This window comes from Equus przewalskii, chromosome 9 (genome assembly GCF_037783145.1).
Source record: "Equus przewalskii isolate Varuska chromosome 9, EquPr2, whole genome shotgun sequence".
Lineage (NCBI taxonomy): Eukaryota > Metazoa > Chordata > Mammalia > Perissodactyla > Equidae > Equus > Equus przewalskii.
In genome coordinates this window covers 13853947-13868979 of record NC_091839.1, presented here as the reverse complement: position 1 = coordinate 13868979, position 15033 = coordinate 13853947, and the positions used below count along the sequence as shown (strand labels likewise).

Sequence of the window (15033 nt, the reverse complement as noted above, 5' to 3'; positions counted from 1 at the left end):
TACTGATTTCTTTGGTTATGCCCTGCTTCTATGGTGGGGAGTAGTGGCCCATGAGCATGTGCTGTGAAATTTATCCCATACTCTTATGACTATACCAATGAGACTGCCAAATCCCTCACAAATTTACAGAAGTCCCTTAACTCTTTAGCTAAAGTAGTTATAGACAATAGAATTGCCCTAGATTATATACTAATAGAACAGGGAAGGGTCTGTGTAGTGGCCAACACCTCCTGTTGTTCTTACATCAATACCTCCTCACAAGTAGAAACTAGCATTAACAAAATCAGGGAACAGGCTCTGTGACTCCAATGAACTGTAGAACATGATAGCTCCCTTTTCAGCCTTGACACAGATTAGTTTTCTGGTCTCTTTTTCTGGATACCTTCAGGCATCTGGTCCTTCTTAGGCAGTCTATTCAGGCTGGGGTTAACCAGGCTTCTACTCTTCCAGGGACGTATCTTCTCCTAAAGTTAATACTTTGCTGTATCAACAAAGGTTGCTCTCACATAACCCAAACTACAAAAAAACCACAATTGCTGATGTGCCAACCTCACTTAAATAAAAGGGAAGGAAAAGACTTTTTTCACTAACACATCAAGTTATTCCACATGATGATGCCTCTTCACTGCCGATACAGCAGTGAGTAGCCAGATGTGATATGTTGCCCCAATTCCCCAAGACTATGGAATAGACAACTGACAGTGGGGAATTGTTATAGGCAAATCCAGACTCGGCCTGAGGGCAGCCATCTTGTAACTCTCTGTAAACTTGGTTTCACAACCCATCCACCCTAGAGCACATTTAAGGCTGCACATAGTCCAGCTGATTAATGGCCACTGTCTGGAAAACACACGTGCTCTGTAGTTTTTATGACCCCAGTTTACCTATATGCCTCCCAGGTGCAGAAAGGAGATAACTTTGTCCTTCTGAGTTCCTTAGGAATGTAACAACCTTTGGACAAATATTCTATACTGGTATCCATCATCAATGATAGGTGGAAGGTCTGGTGTCGTGACTCCCAGACTGCGTTGCCAGTTGGCTAACATTCATGACCTCCTCCTTTATAGCCCGCTGGCCTTATAAAACTGCTTCAAGATTCTGTACCTTCTTAAGATGGTTTTTTTGGGGACACTAGTCCACCATCTTTCCATCAGCTAGCTCATCATCTAATAAAGTCCTTTCTCTACCACCATCTTGCCTCTCAACTAATTGGCTTGGACTTGAGGCAATGAGTAGATCAAGCTCTTTGCACAGTAACAAAACTTTTCTGTGTGCTTGAAAATTTTATAATACAAATTTTGGAAGAGAGGAATATAAAGGAGACAGGCCACTAAAATTTAAGTGGATGGATATATGTCATTATGCATTTGTCCAAACTCATAAAATATACAACACCAGGAGTGAACCCTAATGTAAACTGTGGACTCCGGGTGATAATGATATGTGAATGTAGGTTCATCAGTAGTAATATGTGTTCCACTCTGGTGCAGGAAGTTGTTAATGGGGGAGGTTATGTGTTTGGGGGTAGGGGATAGATGGGAAATTTTTCTCCCCTTAATTTTGTTGTGACCCTGACACTTCTCTCAAAAAGAAGGTCTCTTAAAAAATTTAGGGGGAAAATAGCAAATGACTTAGAACCCATGAAGACTTGATGAATTCTCAGAGAGCAAGCAGAGTTTGTTTTTTAAAGATCGGCACCTGAGCTACCATCTGTTGCCAATCTTCTTTTTCTTCTTCTTCTTCTTCTTCTCCCTGAAGACCCCAAGTCCATAGTTTTATCTTCCAGTTGTGAGTGCCTCTGATTGTGCTATGTGGATGCCTCCTCAACATGGCCTGATGAGCAGTGCCAGGTCCATGTGTGGGATCCGAACCTGTGAAATGCTGGGCCACCAAATCAGAGTGCGTGAAATTAACCACTAGGCCAAAGGGTCGGCCTCTGAGCAGAGTTTTGATGGGAGTGATCACCATTTCTGAGATGAGCTTATGTGGGAAACACACACCCCATGATTGGATGTAATGGTGGCTGATGCCTCCCAAGCCCGGGGATGGGGTTTAGGTGAGAACTATCCCTCACACATTGTTTAGCTATTGAGAAAAAACCTTGAGAATTTAAAGGTTTGTGATTTTAGAGTTTTTCAAAATATCTCTTACCTTTAAGAATGGTGTTTGTTGCCTCCCCAGAACCCCCAAATATAGCACTCATCCTTTTGTTTATTAGGCATAAATTTCCCGGTGTGAAAATTAATAAAAGGTAACATCACTTAAAGTTGAGTCAGGAGGCCAGAAAGGGGAGCTCCCATGCAGGACTACTGGAGGTCAATTACACGAGGATTGTCAGTTACAGACCCCAACAAAAAGAAGTCATCAGCAGGAAAGAATGACAATTGCAGGAAGAAATGGACCTTGCGTCCCAAACAGAAATCCACTCTCTCGGCAACTCAGCCAAGGAGAAACCATCAGACCCTGGAACTCTTGCTTTTCTCCAATGGACTCTTGTTCAAAACAACCCCTCAAACTTTCCCCCTCTTTCCCTATATAATAAGATTCCACTCTTTTGATTGTTAGATTTGCCTGTGATCTGCCATAACATGCACAACCCAAATTGCAATTTTTTGGCTTTTCCCAAATGAACTTGCTCCTGGTGAAACAACTGGCTGTTTTACCAGGGCTCAGACACCTGCTACTGAACCCTGAATAGTCAGATAGTAATCCAGCATTCTTTGCTCCCCAGGAGCTCATCGCCAACTAGAAAACACAATATAGGTAAGTGTGATAGGATAGCCTTAAAATAGATTAAAAATAGAAGTTAGAAGGAAAAAGAGGTAGAGTGATGATAAAATCACTCCCCTCTGAAAAGAACATTATGTCAAAGTTAACATAATGTTAAAAGCTAAATACTCAACTAACAAAATGTATCCTGAATATTTTACCTTCCTTTTGAATGTTTATGTGTTATGCTTCTTTCTTGTGATCTGGCGAATTTCCTAAAGGTGGTGCCCTTGTTTTAGGAACTTACCCTTTTGTTGATTTTTGCTTTAACAATAATATCTCTTTTGTTTCCCCATTAATTATGATGTTGACTTTTCATTTGGAAAAGAACATAAGAAAGATAAAAGTTGCATAGCAAGTTAAAAAATATTTTGTTTCTGCTTTAAGGGTCTTTCTTAATAATGAAGAGTTATTTAAAATTTATCACAAAGCAGTGATAGAAGAAAAAATTTATCAAATATATTTCAAAAACCATTGATAGGATTCTTTATGATATATATAGTTCTTCAGTCAGCAATATTGATTGATGCTTTCTAGAGCCAAGTGTTGTTCTGAGCCCTGGGGTACAGCTTAACTGTTTGATAGACGTACAATTAGTAAAGGAAGTCAAGATATTTTTCTTAATTATATTTATCAGTGTTTTCTCACTGTCTTAAGCGCCATGACACACAGTGCTGCTTTATTTTATATAGAGGGTTTTGACATAGATTCTAGTTTTTTATGAAGGTTCTACTGCTAAAAAACCAAAACAAAAATGAAAGCTTGGGTTTCATTCCTAGTTCTTCTACTTCTTCACTGTGTGACCTTGGCCAAGTTACATGAACTCACTGAAACTTCATTTCCTTCTGCGTAAAAAAATTAATAAACATTATCTCGCTCAAGGACAGCAGGGCAATTAAAGGTTGTGAGTTTTAAGTGGAAAATGCCTCCAAAGCTCTTAGCATAGGCTTACCTCATGGGAAGTGTTCCATAAGTGTTAGCTACTATCCACATCACTTCCCAGTCCTTGAGTCAGCAATTCCAAATTTAAAGTTCCCCAGGCTGGTGGAAGGGGCAATTGAATCATGTTCTCCTGTGGTATTGATTTTTGTGTGATATTTGTATTTAATCTGTTGCTATAATTTTTAGGTTTTCTAATTCTGAGCCTGCATTGCTGTACCTCAAAAAATTCAACTTGGTTATGGTATATCGATCTTTTAATATGTTGTGCCATTATCTTTTTGGTGATGAGATATACTTTTTTGCAGAAAATCCAATAGTGTTATTTTTTTTTCAAAAAAGAAAGTAAAGTGAGAGAATTTGTGTGGGTGGCTTTTCTGTGTTCTGGAAACAAAGGCAGTGTTCTTTGTCCAGTTCTCATATCTGAATCTGGGTATTTCTATGCATTTCCTTGTTGGTTCATTGTCTTTCTCTACATCAAAGGCTTTTCACTAACTTAGTAGAATTAGATATCTTGAAATGCTCATTGCTTCCTTCTCTGTATATTCTCCTTTGTGCCTCTTTGTTCTTTTATTAGCTGATATTTCTTGATTTCAAAAGCATGACTTTATCTTAGATCTGGTTAGAATTCTCGGAACCAGAGGAAATCGTCTTGGAAATGTCTCTTCTTTTCCTTACTTCAGGCCCCTGTTGTCTGACTTGCAGATCCATAACTTGCTCTCTGCCACTCATCCCAAGCCTGCTTGACTTCAGGTGTACCCAAATCTACACCATTGGAGAAGAAAAGGTTTATTCATTGAGCATCATATTATGTGCTATCTTCTGGAACATGAACTTACAGAATTGCCACCAAAATCTTGTAAGAGAAGTTATCCATTACCATATATAGAAGGGAAAACTGAAACTCATACAGATAATTTCATTGGCAAGATAGAGTATGGAGCAAATATTCCTATGACTACACAGCATTAATTCTTAAGTTTTCAGCATCTACATGTCTTCAATCCATCGTGAAGTTTCCACAGTGTATATGGATTTAGAATTTGGAGTCTGATACTCCTGGGTCTGATTTTCAGCCCCACCTTTTGTAAGCTGTTGCATCCTGGGCAAATTGTTTAACTTTTTCTGAAGTTCTTCTATCTTAAATGTTAAATGGTGACATTTTCAGTCCTTCCTCGAAGACTGAGGTGAGACTGACTATATGAGATACAGTTCTTACCACAGTGTTGGGCACATAGTTCATATTACAGCTTTTCTGTTTCTGTCCCCTGTTCCCCCACTCTTCCCTTAGCCTCCCTCTCCTCCTCTCCCCACTGTTCTCCATCTCCCAACCTTCCTTGCTCTCACCTCCTCTTTCCTTTCCCTATCCTCTCCTCTCCATCCTTCCAAACATCCTCCTCATCACCTCCTCTTCTCTCATTCCCCAGCACTAACCTCTAGGTCATCTCTTTTATTTTATGAAGCCACTAGTTTCCTAGACTAGGGAAAATAGCCAAGAGGTGTGTTCCTGGGAGAAGTAAGTGTGGTTGACATTGAGTAGAATGGAGTAAAGGTGGTGCAAGCAGAGACCATGATCGGCTGAAACAGATATCATATCCATTGAAAGTATCAGTGACATAATTGGTCAAGGCATGGTGAGGAATAAGGATAGCTCATTTCTTGTGTTAGGGCGGGGTGATAAGTAATAAACATCGCTTCTCCTTGAAGACAGGAATGTGTCAGGGCCACAAGGGAGAATGGCAAATGGGAAATGGGAAGAGCAGTCTTCTTTCCTCTTCTATCTTTATCACTCTTTCTCTAGGAGTAGTTTATTCCACCTATAATAAGAGTGACTATCGTGGACAGTCCACAATAAATGGAGTGAACTTTGATAATTCAGTTTTGAAACTCCCATGCAACCCGTATATTTTTATGTCCCACTAAAAATTTCCTACTATATTTCCCTCCTAAAAAAATCGAATAGGTAGAAAATCCGTTAAGCCAAGATTCCTGGTGAATCTTTTCCTCGCATCTTTGAGTGTCACAAATAATCTCCTGTATTTTGTGGAATCACGAACTCACTGAGAAATTTGAGTTAGGTCTGAGAGAGAGAAATTGGTGAATAGAGACAGAGAGATGGAGTTGCGGGGGAGGACAGAGAGGAAAGAGAGAGAAAGCAGTTTTTTTCTTTTTCCTTTTTTTTCTTTGAGGAAGATTAGCCCTGAGCTAACATCTGCTGCCAATCCTCCTGTTTTCTGAGGAAGACTGGCCCTGAACTAACATTCGTGCCCATCTTCCTCTACTTTATATGTGGGAAGCTGCCACAACATGGCTTGCCAAGCAGTGTGGACATCAGCACCCAGAGAACCCTGGGCCAGCGAAGTGAAACATGCAAACTTAACCACTGCACCACCAGATCAGTCTCTCTTTTTTCTTTTTCAGTGTGGGGTATGAGAACAGAAACAGTGAAAGTCATGGGAGATTCCCCATACTAGGAGGAGGATGTAGGTCTGCAAATTACCAGAGAAGTGAAACATTGATTCCACTCCTTACACTTTGATGGTACTGGCAGGATCATGAGGGAAATGGCTGTTTTCTTCTGATCACCTCCTATTCACTCCATTGGTTAGGGAGGGATACCCCGCCTTAAATGTGATAAGATGACCAAAGACATAACACCTGCACAGATGAGATTGACATCAGTATAGAAGTCTCATCTATTCATAGCCTGGGGGAGGAGGACATCGGACACCCCTCAGGGCCACCTGGGTATGGCACTCAAGAGCAGAGTGAATATGCAGGGGCTGTAGGATGTCAGCTTTGTGGTAATCAGAGGAGGAGGTGTACCCTCATTCTCTTAGTTCAATGGAAAAGTAGTATTGTGAAAATTCGTTAAGTTGACACAGGTGGCTAATAATTGTATAGGTTATATCATGGGGAGATGTCTAGGACTCTCTGAGGAGTATCAAGAACATTCAATCCCTGGAAGAGAAAAACCCAGTGTCCATCTCTCCTGCTGACTGAATATTGATCCAGGCCGAGGGACCCAGTGTAAGCATCCAAGAAACTTCACTTTGCTTTCGTATTTAAAAGAGCTTCGCTGAAGTAAAGTTTTCATGCCATAAAATCCACGTGATTGAAGTGTACAAAATGTTGTAGAGAGAAATTCAAGAAGACCTAAATCAATGGAAAGACATCCCATGTTCATGGATGAGGAGACTTAACATTAAGATGGCTGTACTCCTCAAATGGATCTTATTGTCGTCTCTGCCCTTTCCTCTTTTCTCCTTCTGGTGACCCCATTATGCATATGTTGCTATACCTGATGGTGTCACATAAGGCTCCGAGGCTCTCATCTTCATTCTTTTCTGTCTTTTCTTCTGATTGGATAATTTGTATTGATCTGTCATCAAGTTCACTGATTATTTTGCCATCTCAAATCTGCTGTGGAGCCCCTCTAGTGAGTTTTAAATGTTTGTTATTATACTTGTAAACTCCAGAATTTCCATTTGGTCCATTTTAAAAAAATAATTTTTAATTCTCTATTGGTATTCTGTATTTGATGAGTCAGTGTCAGGCTACTTTCTTTTAATTCCATAACATGGCTTCTTTTCGTTCTGTGATCATACACATGCTATGTGCTTTGGAGTCTTTGTCTGGTAAGTTCACCATCTGCACTGGTCGGAGATAGCTCCTAGTGATTGTTCTTTTTCCTATGTAGAGGACATTTTTTCTGTTTCTTTGCTTATCTAATAACTTTTTGTCAAAAACAGGGCATTTAGATAGCAGATTGTGACCACTCTGGATTTTGATTCACTCCCTAATGTAGGGTTATTAATGTAGCTTTTTATTTGTTGGGTTAGTCCCTTGGCTGGACTAATTCTGTGGAGTCTGCTTGCCCCACCAAGACTGCTGATGTCCTTGCTCAGTTGTTCTTTTATAAGTTCTTGTTTTCCTCTTTAAATCTGGCTTCTGAGGAGACATCTCTGTTTCAGCGTAGCTTAGTGGTGAGCCAGTGATTGGTCAGAGGTAGTCTAGAAATATCTTGAGTCAGTTTGGCTTCCACCATGTGCTGGTGGATCTTTGTATGAACTGGGACACACATTTAAAGTTTAGGCAGTGGACAATTACACATCAGGTTTTACTTTTGTGGACACAAGATTTACAATCATCCTGGAATAATTAGACTGCTAGGGCATTCTTTGCTCTCACCCAGCCCTGCACATTAGCACAGACCTCTAGATCCCCAGGATATGTGGCTGGTTATCAAGTCCTATTTGGGCCATCTTGTTCCCTAAATCTTTCTTTTAAAATGTTGCTAGTTTGCTGCTCTGTTTTTGGCCCAAACAGCCCCCCAACCTTGTGGGATATAGATGCCTCTTAGAGTTTGCCTGTGGAGGTTGCTGTTGTTTTGGCAAATGTCCATTGGTATGTGTTTATGTGATGGCTGAAGTAGCAAGGAAAATGAGTTGGTAACTGGAGTCATCTAGCAGAGGTACTGAAGGTTAGGCCTGGGCAGTTACCTTCAAAAAGGTGACACTTTTTAAGGTGAGAGTGGAGATGCTCTTCTCCTCACTACACAGTGTGTGGTTAAATTGGAAGGTTAGAAGGAGGCATGGAGGACAGACAGAAGGACCCATGGAGTCCTACCAATGATGAGCTGGTGTTGAAAGAGCACCTACTGTATACATAGTCCCTACCTCAGGTTAGAGTTCTCAGTATGCAAGACTCACATTCCACTGTAAGGAAGGGATTGTTATGTACATTTTGCAAGTGAGAAAATTGAGGCTCAGAGCAAAGGAAATATTTCATAATGGGTAGAGGAGAGTTCCAGGCCTTTCTGCTCTTGTCTGAAGATGAGTTGTGTTTCCAATTTGTCTTGAGTTGTGAACCAGGATGGGGAAGCTGTTTGAGGATGATCAATATGGTTGAGTTTGGTGTGTGTTAGGGAAACTTTCACTATGAAAATGCCCACTAGGCAAGGTGAGTCTAACAGCGGCTCTGCCCCAACTCACCCTGTGGCCTTGAGGAGTTCTATGAGCCTCAGTTTCCTTCTCCTTCAAATGGAAACTTGTGTGCCTGCCTCATCAGGTTGTTTTGAGTCTCCTACAGGAAGCTGGTTGAGCTTTGTACCTGATGCTGAGACTGTGGTCAGGAAATGAGATGGATGCTGTTGAACACCCATGAGAGAAAATGGTCTTCTTCATCACTCCCTCATAGCTTCACCTGGCCATGGAACACTAGAATTGAAAAGGATTTTACAAACACTTTTGCTGAATTTTAAACTATTGAGCCTCAGAGACATTATATGGCTAGCCAATGTCCTGTGTATGCTACCTGAGAGATAAACTTGAACTTCATGCTCTCAGGCTTAGGAATGCACAAGCACTCTCCTGGTGAGTTTGATTTTTATCAGAAGGAGGGGGTGTGGGGTAAGGTGTAAGGGGGTAGATAAAAAGGCAGGGCCTATTGATGTTGTCAGTCCCAGCAAGGCAGGCTGCCATGGCACCGTGTTTGGGAATCTTTCTGATTTTGGTTGGCGCTTGTATCTTTCTCCAACTGGACCATGTGGATGGAGGTGAGGGAGGGAGGAAGGGCTGAAATTGGTGTGGAAGAACCTGCATCAGATGGGTTGATGTGCAATAGAATAATAATATAATGGTGGCATGAAATATATCTGCCAATTCTTGAGTATATCTCAAGGACAAGACACTATTATGGCCTTTACATTACATTTAAGTTTCAAACAAGTATTTGAAAGTAAACCTAGTCAATCTTACTCAAAAGCCCACGATGTTATTGGCTATCAACCCTCATGACAGCTGCCTCATTCCTAAATATCCCATCCAATGTCCCAGCCATGGGCAACCTATACACAGGGTTGGCTAATTTGTTCAAAGGAAGAGTTTTTGATGTAAATAGAATTCAATGTTTGGAATAACAGGAAAAGTGTCGTCTCAGGTAACATCTTATGGTTTATTTGGTGTAATTCAGATGCGGCAGTATAAGAACAGTGAGAAAGTGTAAGAATCTTACTCATCTGTGCTGTTTAGCCCTCTAGTACACACATCCAGAGTGTATCTATTTAGAACAAACTTGGATGTCAAAATGTGAAAAAAAATACAGTATTGTTCATTGCCATCACTACATTGTATAGTAGATTACTAGAACTTACACTTAAAATTGTGTTAAGTGGGGGGTCAGTCCCATGGCCAAGTGGTTAAGTTCACATGCTCCACTTCAGTGGCCCAGGGTTTCGCCAGTTTGGATCCTGGGCACAGACATGACATGACTCATCAGGCCATGATGAGGTGGCATCCCACAAAGCACAAACAGAAGAACCTACAACTACAATATACATCTATGTATGGGGGGACTTTGAGGAAAAGAAGAAGAAGAAGGAAGAAGAAAATTGGCAACAGATGTTAGCTCAGGTGCCAATATTTTTTGAAAAATTTGTTAAGTGGGAAAATCTCATGTGTTCTCATCACAATAAAATAATTATATAATTTTAGTATGAAAACGAGAAAGTTCTATATGCAGAACAGGGCCTAGTATAGCATGTATTCAGAGTGCCTTAATTTTGTTCTCGTCTCATCTTCATCCGTCTCCTCTGTGAATTTTTTCCAGATCAGCAGCCGATTGCGACTGACCATTCTCCTACAAGGAAACCAGGTAATCTATTTGAAAAATAATGAAACAAAATAACAATCAAATAAATCCAACTAACGTGTGGGGAGGGAACTGTGATTGAGATTCTTCTGACATATTTTACACGTAAGAGGTAACTTCACCTTCTCAATAATTGGAGACGCAAATGCACACACCTCCAGGGTGTCCTTGAGAAACAAGGGGCTCCCCATGGAGGTGTTTACTCATCCAGGCTAAGCAGCCTATAGAGAGCAGGATTGGAATCTGACCCCAGGTCAGGGCTTTAGGGCTAGTGCCATGCGCCAAGGTAAATAGGGTCTCATTCCAAGGGATGGCACTCAAATAAGGGAGCTTGTCCAAGAGGAATAAGGCAGGATTGGTTAGGGAGATAGTTTTCAACAGAAATATGCACGTGAGTTGTGGAGAGTTGACATTTGTCACCAGGAAATCCACTGATGAGGCTGACAGAATTCATCAAGTCTAAAGATGCCTTGGCCAGGTGCACATAACCACAAAGTCCTCTGTCTTTCTGGAATTTTCATCTTCGATCCATTAAAATGGCTAAGTCAGTGCACACGAAATGCAAAAGATGCAATGTTAGAAAAGGAAGGAGAAACTATCTTAGATATGCCATGATTGTGGCACAGATAAAAATCATGCTTCCATATGATGTGAGGCAGAATATTAATGACAAGAACAAGAAATTGCCTGTGTTCACAGAGATAGAATCTCTTTAGACTTTTGGTATTGAATGTGGGAAAACAGAAACTACAGATCTCAACACAACAGTATAACAGGCGATAAAATTTATGATGCAAAATCAGGTTACTCTGTTGTCTGGCAAGCTCGTCCATTGCCTGGAGCTCCAATATCCATGGGAAATGCCTCTGGGTAAATGTCACTGGAAGTTAAAGAGCCTTTCCTTGTCGCTGAGGGTAGAGATCACTTCACGTTGACCTTAACATCCCTGATGCTTAGTAAAGGGCTTTCTACATGGCAGGCCCTTGGTGATGATGAGCTAGCTGTTATAGAAACATTGCCAGAGTTACTGCAGAGCTAATGATGCCCTGAAGAGCTGATGGAGACAATCTCTTTGCTTTTTGCAGATAACAAATGTGTCTTCCCATTCATCTATCAAGGCAGACAGCATTACGACTGCACTAGGGCTGATTCCTTTTACCGTTGGTGTTCCTTAACTGAAAAATACTCTGGGAAATGGAAATATTGTGCTGCCGAGGGTGAGTATGCAGCTTTTTCTCACGTGATGAGCATGTCGCTTCTCAGCTGAAGAGGGTACTTCCATACTTGCTCACTAGATGGACGTCTCAGGCTTTAACTTGTCTTTCCCAACACGTTGCATTCATGTCCCTGTCTCTTGATGACACAAAAACATTTTCCTGTAAAGCACTTTCTCACCCATTCCTTGTACTTTCAGACTACGCCAAATGTTTCTTCCCCTTTGTCTACCGTGGCCGAACATACCACACTTGCACAACTGATGGGAGTGTTTTACTCATTCCTTGGTGCTCAGTCACTCCAGACTATGACCTTCATGGAGCTTGGAAATATTGCATATGATAAAAAGGTAGGTGTCTTGGGGAGAATGAGAAAACATGGGAATCATCAGGGATGAGATAGAGCTGGATAAAGAGATGGAGCAAGGTGACACAGAGAGGAGTGAGAAGGAAAGAGGAGACAGGTAGAAGTATGGGAAGAGGTAGAAAGGATGCAGGAAGAAGTAGAAAGGAAGAGGAAGACTGAGGACCAGAAGTTAGGAGAGGAAAGAGAGAAGGAAGGGGAGAGTAGTTGCAACGAGAGTAACAGACAAAAGACGAAATGCAAAAGATGGAATGTTAGAAAAGGAAGGAGAAAGAGAGGTTTCAGGGTTAAAAATGGAATGACGAGTATCTGGGGAAGACTACCAGCAAGAGAAGGTAGGGGGAGAGAAGATGAGAGAGAGGAAGAGATAGTACAATATAATCTTATGAGCAAGCATGTGAAAGCAGGAGTAGAGACGGGAAAGAGCAGATAGAAAGGAGAAAGAGGAAAAGAGAAACAGACCTTGGCACTCATATGACTGACTGGAAAAATAAATAGAACTCCTTAACATTGACAGCAACACCGTGTTAAATTGCTCTCCAGTGTATCTAACCCATGGCCATGAATGTGATCAAGCCTTTGAAACCCAAGTGAAGAAAATCAAGAAATCTCAAGCATGAAGGTGATGCTCTGTGCAACACAGATGCAATCCTTTCCCTGAAACTCCACTTTGTTCCCACTGTGCATGGATTGAATCAATAAATCACTTTCCCTGCAGCTGTTGTTTTGTTTTCCCTTCATGAAAGGAACCATCTTTCCAATGAGAGGGTCTCAGTGTGCCCAGCTTGATCACACAGGATCTTCATGTCCTGGCCCTCTCCTCCTCCAGACCCTATGTGGTGATGGAACATCAACACACATCAGAGTTGTCTTTTCTGTGGGCTTGATTGAATGTTGATGGTGTAGCATGGAGGCCACTGGGGTGAGAGTGGGAGGAGGGTCCCCGAGGGTATGGAGAGCTGGTCCCTGTCTTAAATAATTTTTCTTTCCTGAGTTAAGTGAAATGTTATTTCTTCTTGGAGATTGTCTCTGACTCCCAATATAAGGAGTGCTGATCGTGTCTGTCCAGTTCATCCACTCTCTACTTGCAATTACACTTTCCATTTTCCTCAGGGTCTGGAATCTTTTGGAGGGCCAGATGGGCTGCCTTGTTTCCCCTGGTATCAAGTGTTATGTGAAGAATCTGGCACCTCCTTGGCCTTCAGACATTTTTCAAAAGACCTACTACATTAAAAAAAAAAAGATATTCTAGAAAAATAATATTTCAGTAAATAACTGGCATTGAATGAGACAAAATGAAATTCACACGTGCCCAAAATAAAGAAGGGCCTTGAAGGTAGAATCTAAGCTTTCTTCTGGTGCATGAACATCGCAGAGAGATACAGAATAGTGGGTATTGGATTGGGGATGATATTTTGTCACCATTCAGGGAGGTCAGCATTCTTGGCCTCTATGATGTTCAACTTGGTAATTTGCTGGAACTTAAAACCAGGTTAGTTTAAGGACCATCTAGGAAAGAAGCCTAGAAATGCTTCTTATGTCATCCCAGGAAACCAGATACAAATTTCCTTTCTTGTCTCTCAGAATGGATTATAGGCACACATTTATTCAAGAAAATACTCTAAATATCAGTTACAACAGGAGTCTGTGTGATCTGAACTACTTTATGATCCCCACCCAGCTCACCACCAACTCAAACCAATCATGAAGTCACAAAAATTTACATTCTAATTGAGACAGAAGTTAAAATAGTAGTCATAAAGAAACTCAACAGGTTACAAGAAAATTCAGACAGACAATTCAATGAGCTCAGAAATAAAATTAATGAGCTGAAGGAATACTTCTCCAAAGAGACTGAAACACTTAAAAAAACTATACAGAAATTCTGGATATGAGGAACACAATTGATGAGATAAAAAATAATCTAGAAACCATACATAATAGAGCTGACTGCATAGAGGAGAGAATAAGTGACCTAAAAGATAGAAATCTAGAAATCTTCAGGTGGAGGAGGAGAGAGAACTAAAATTTTTTTACACATGAAGAAATTCTTTGAGAAATATCCAACTCAACTAGGAAAAGCAACCTAAGGATTTTAGGTATTCCAGAGGGAGAAGGGAGGTAAAAATGGAGCAGAGAGTTTGTTCAAAGAAATATCTGAGAATTTCCAAATTTGGGTAAGGAAGTGGACTTACAAGTACATGAATTCAATAGAGCTCCTAATTAAATCAATTCAAAAGATCTTCTCCAAGGCATATACTATTAAAACTGGCAAAAGTCAATGATAAAGAAAAGATATTAAGAGCAGCAAAACAGAAGAAATTAGCCTACAAAGGAACCCCTATCAGGCTTTCAGTAGATTTCTCAACAGAAACCTTACAACCAGGAGAGAATGGAATGATATATTCAAAATACTAAAAGACAGAAACGTTCAGCCAAGGATACACTAGTCAGTGAAAATATGTTTCTGATATGATGGAGAAATAAAAACTTTCCCAGATCAACAAAAGCTGAGGGAGTTCATTGCCACTAGACTTCCCTTACAAGAAACAATCAAGGAAGTCTTCATACCTGAAACAAAAAGGCAAAGGTTTACAAATCTTTGAGCAAGGAGATGTACAGACAGACAAAATCAGAACATTGCAGTTCTTTATCTGAACAGGTTAGCAAACACTTGATTATAAAATAAAAGATAAAGGGAAGGAACACACCAAAATAACTATAAACACTTCAATTTAGTCACAAACTCACAACACAAAAAAGAATAATTTGTAACAACAATAACTCAGAAGGGGAAGAGGGGAGGGATGGAACCTGTTTATGCTAATAGAGATAAGAGGCTATCAGAAAATGGACTATCTCCTCTATGAGATATTTTTTCTTTTTTTTTTAAGTTTGGTACCTGAGCCAACATCCGTTGCCAATCTTTTTTCTTGCTTCTTCTCCCCAAAGCCCCCAGGACATAGTTGTATATTCTAGTTGTAGGACTTTCTGGTTGTGCTATGTGGGCTGCTGCTTCAGCATGGCGTTGATGAGTGGTGCCATGTCTATGCCCAGGATCTGAACTGGTCAAACCCTGGGCTGTTGAAGCAGAGG

General features: G+C 40.7%; 1 protein-coding gene across 1 annotated transcript; it reads left to right on the top strand.

The window, feature by feature from the left end:
• Positions 1-9189: 9189 nt before the first annotated feature.
• On the top strand, positions 9190-12606 carry LOC103550887 (seminal plasma protein HSP-1-like). Its single transcript, XM_008520057.2, has 5 exons — positions 9190-9265; positions 10318-10362; positions 11445-11576; positions 11774-11915; positions 12476-12606. The coding sequence occupies exons 1-5, from the start codon at positions 9190-9192 to the stop codon at positions 12555-12557; spliced, it is 477 nt and encodes a 158-aa protein (XP_008518279.1). The 3' UTR covers positions 12558-12606.
• Positions 12607-15033: the final 2427 nt, after the last annotated feature.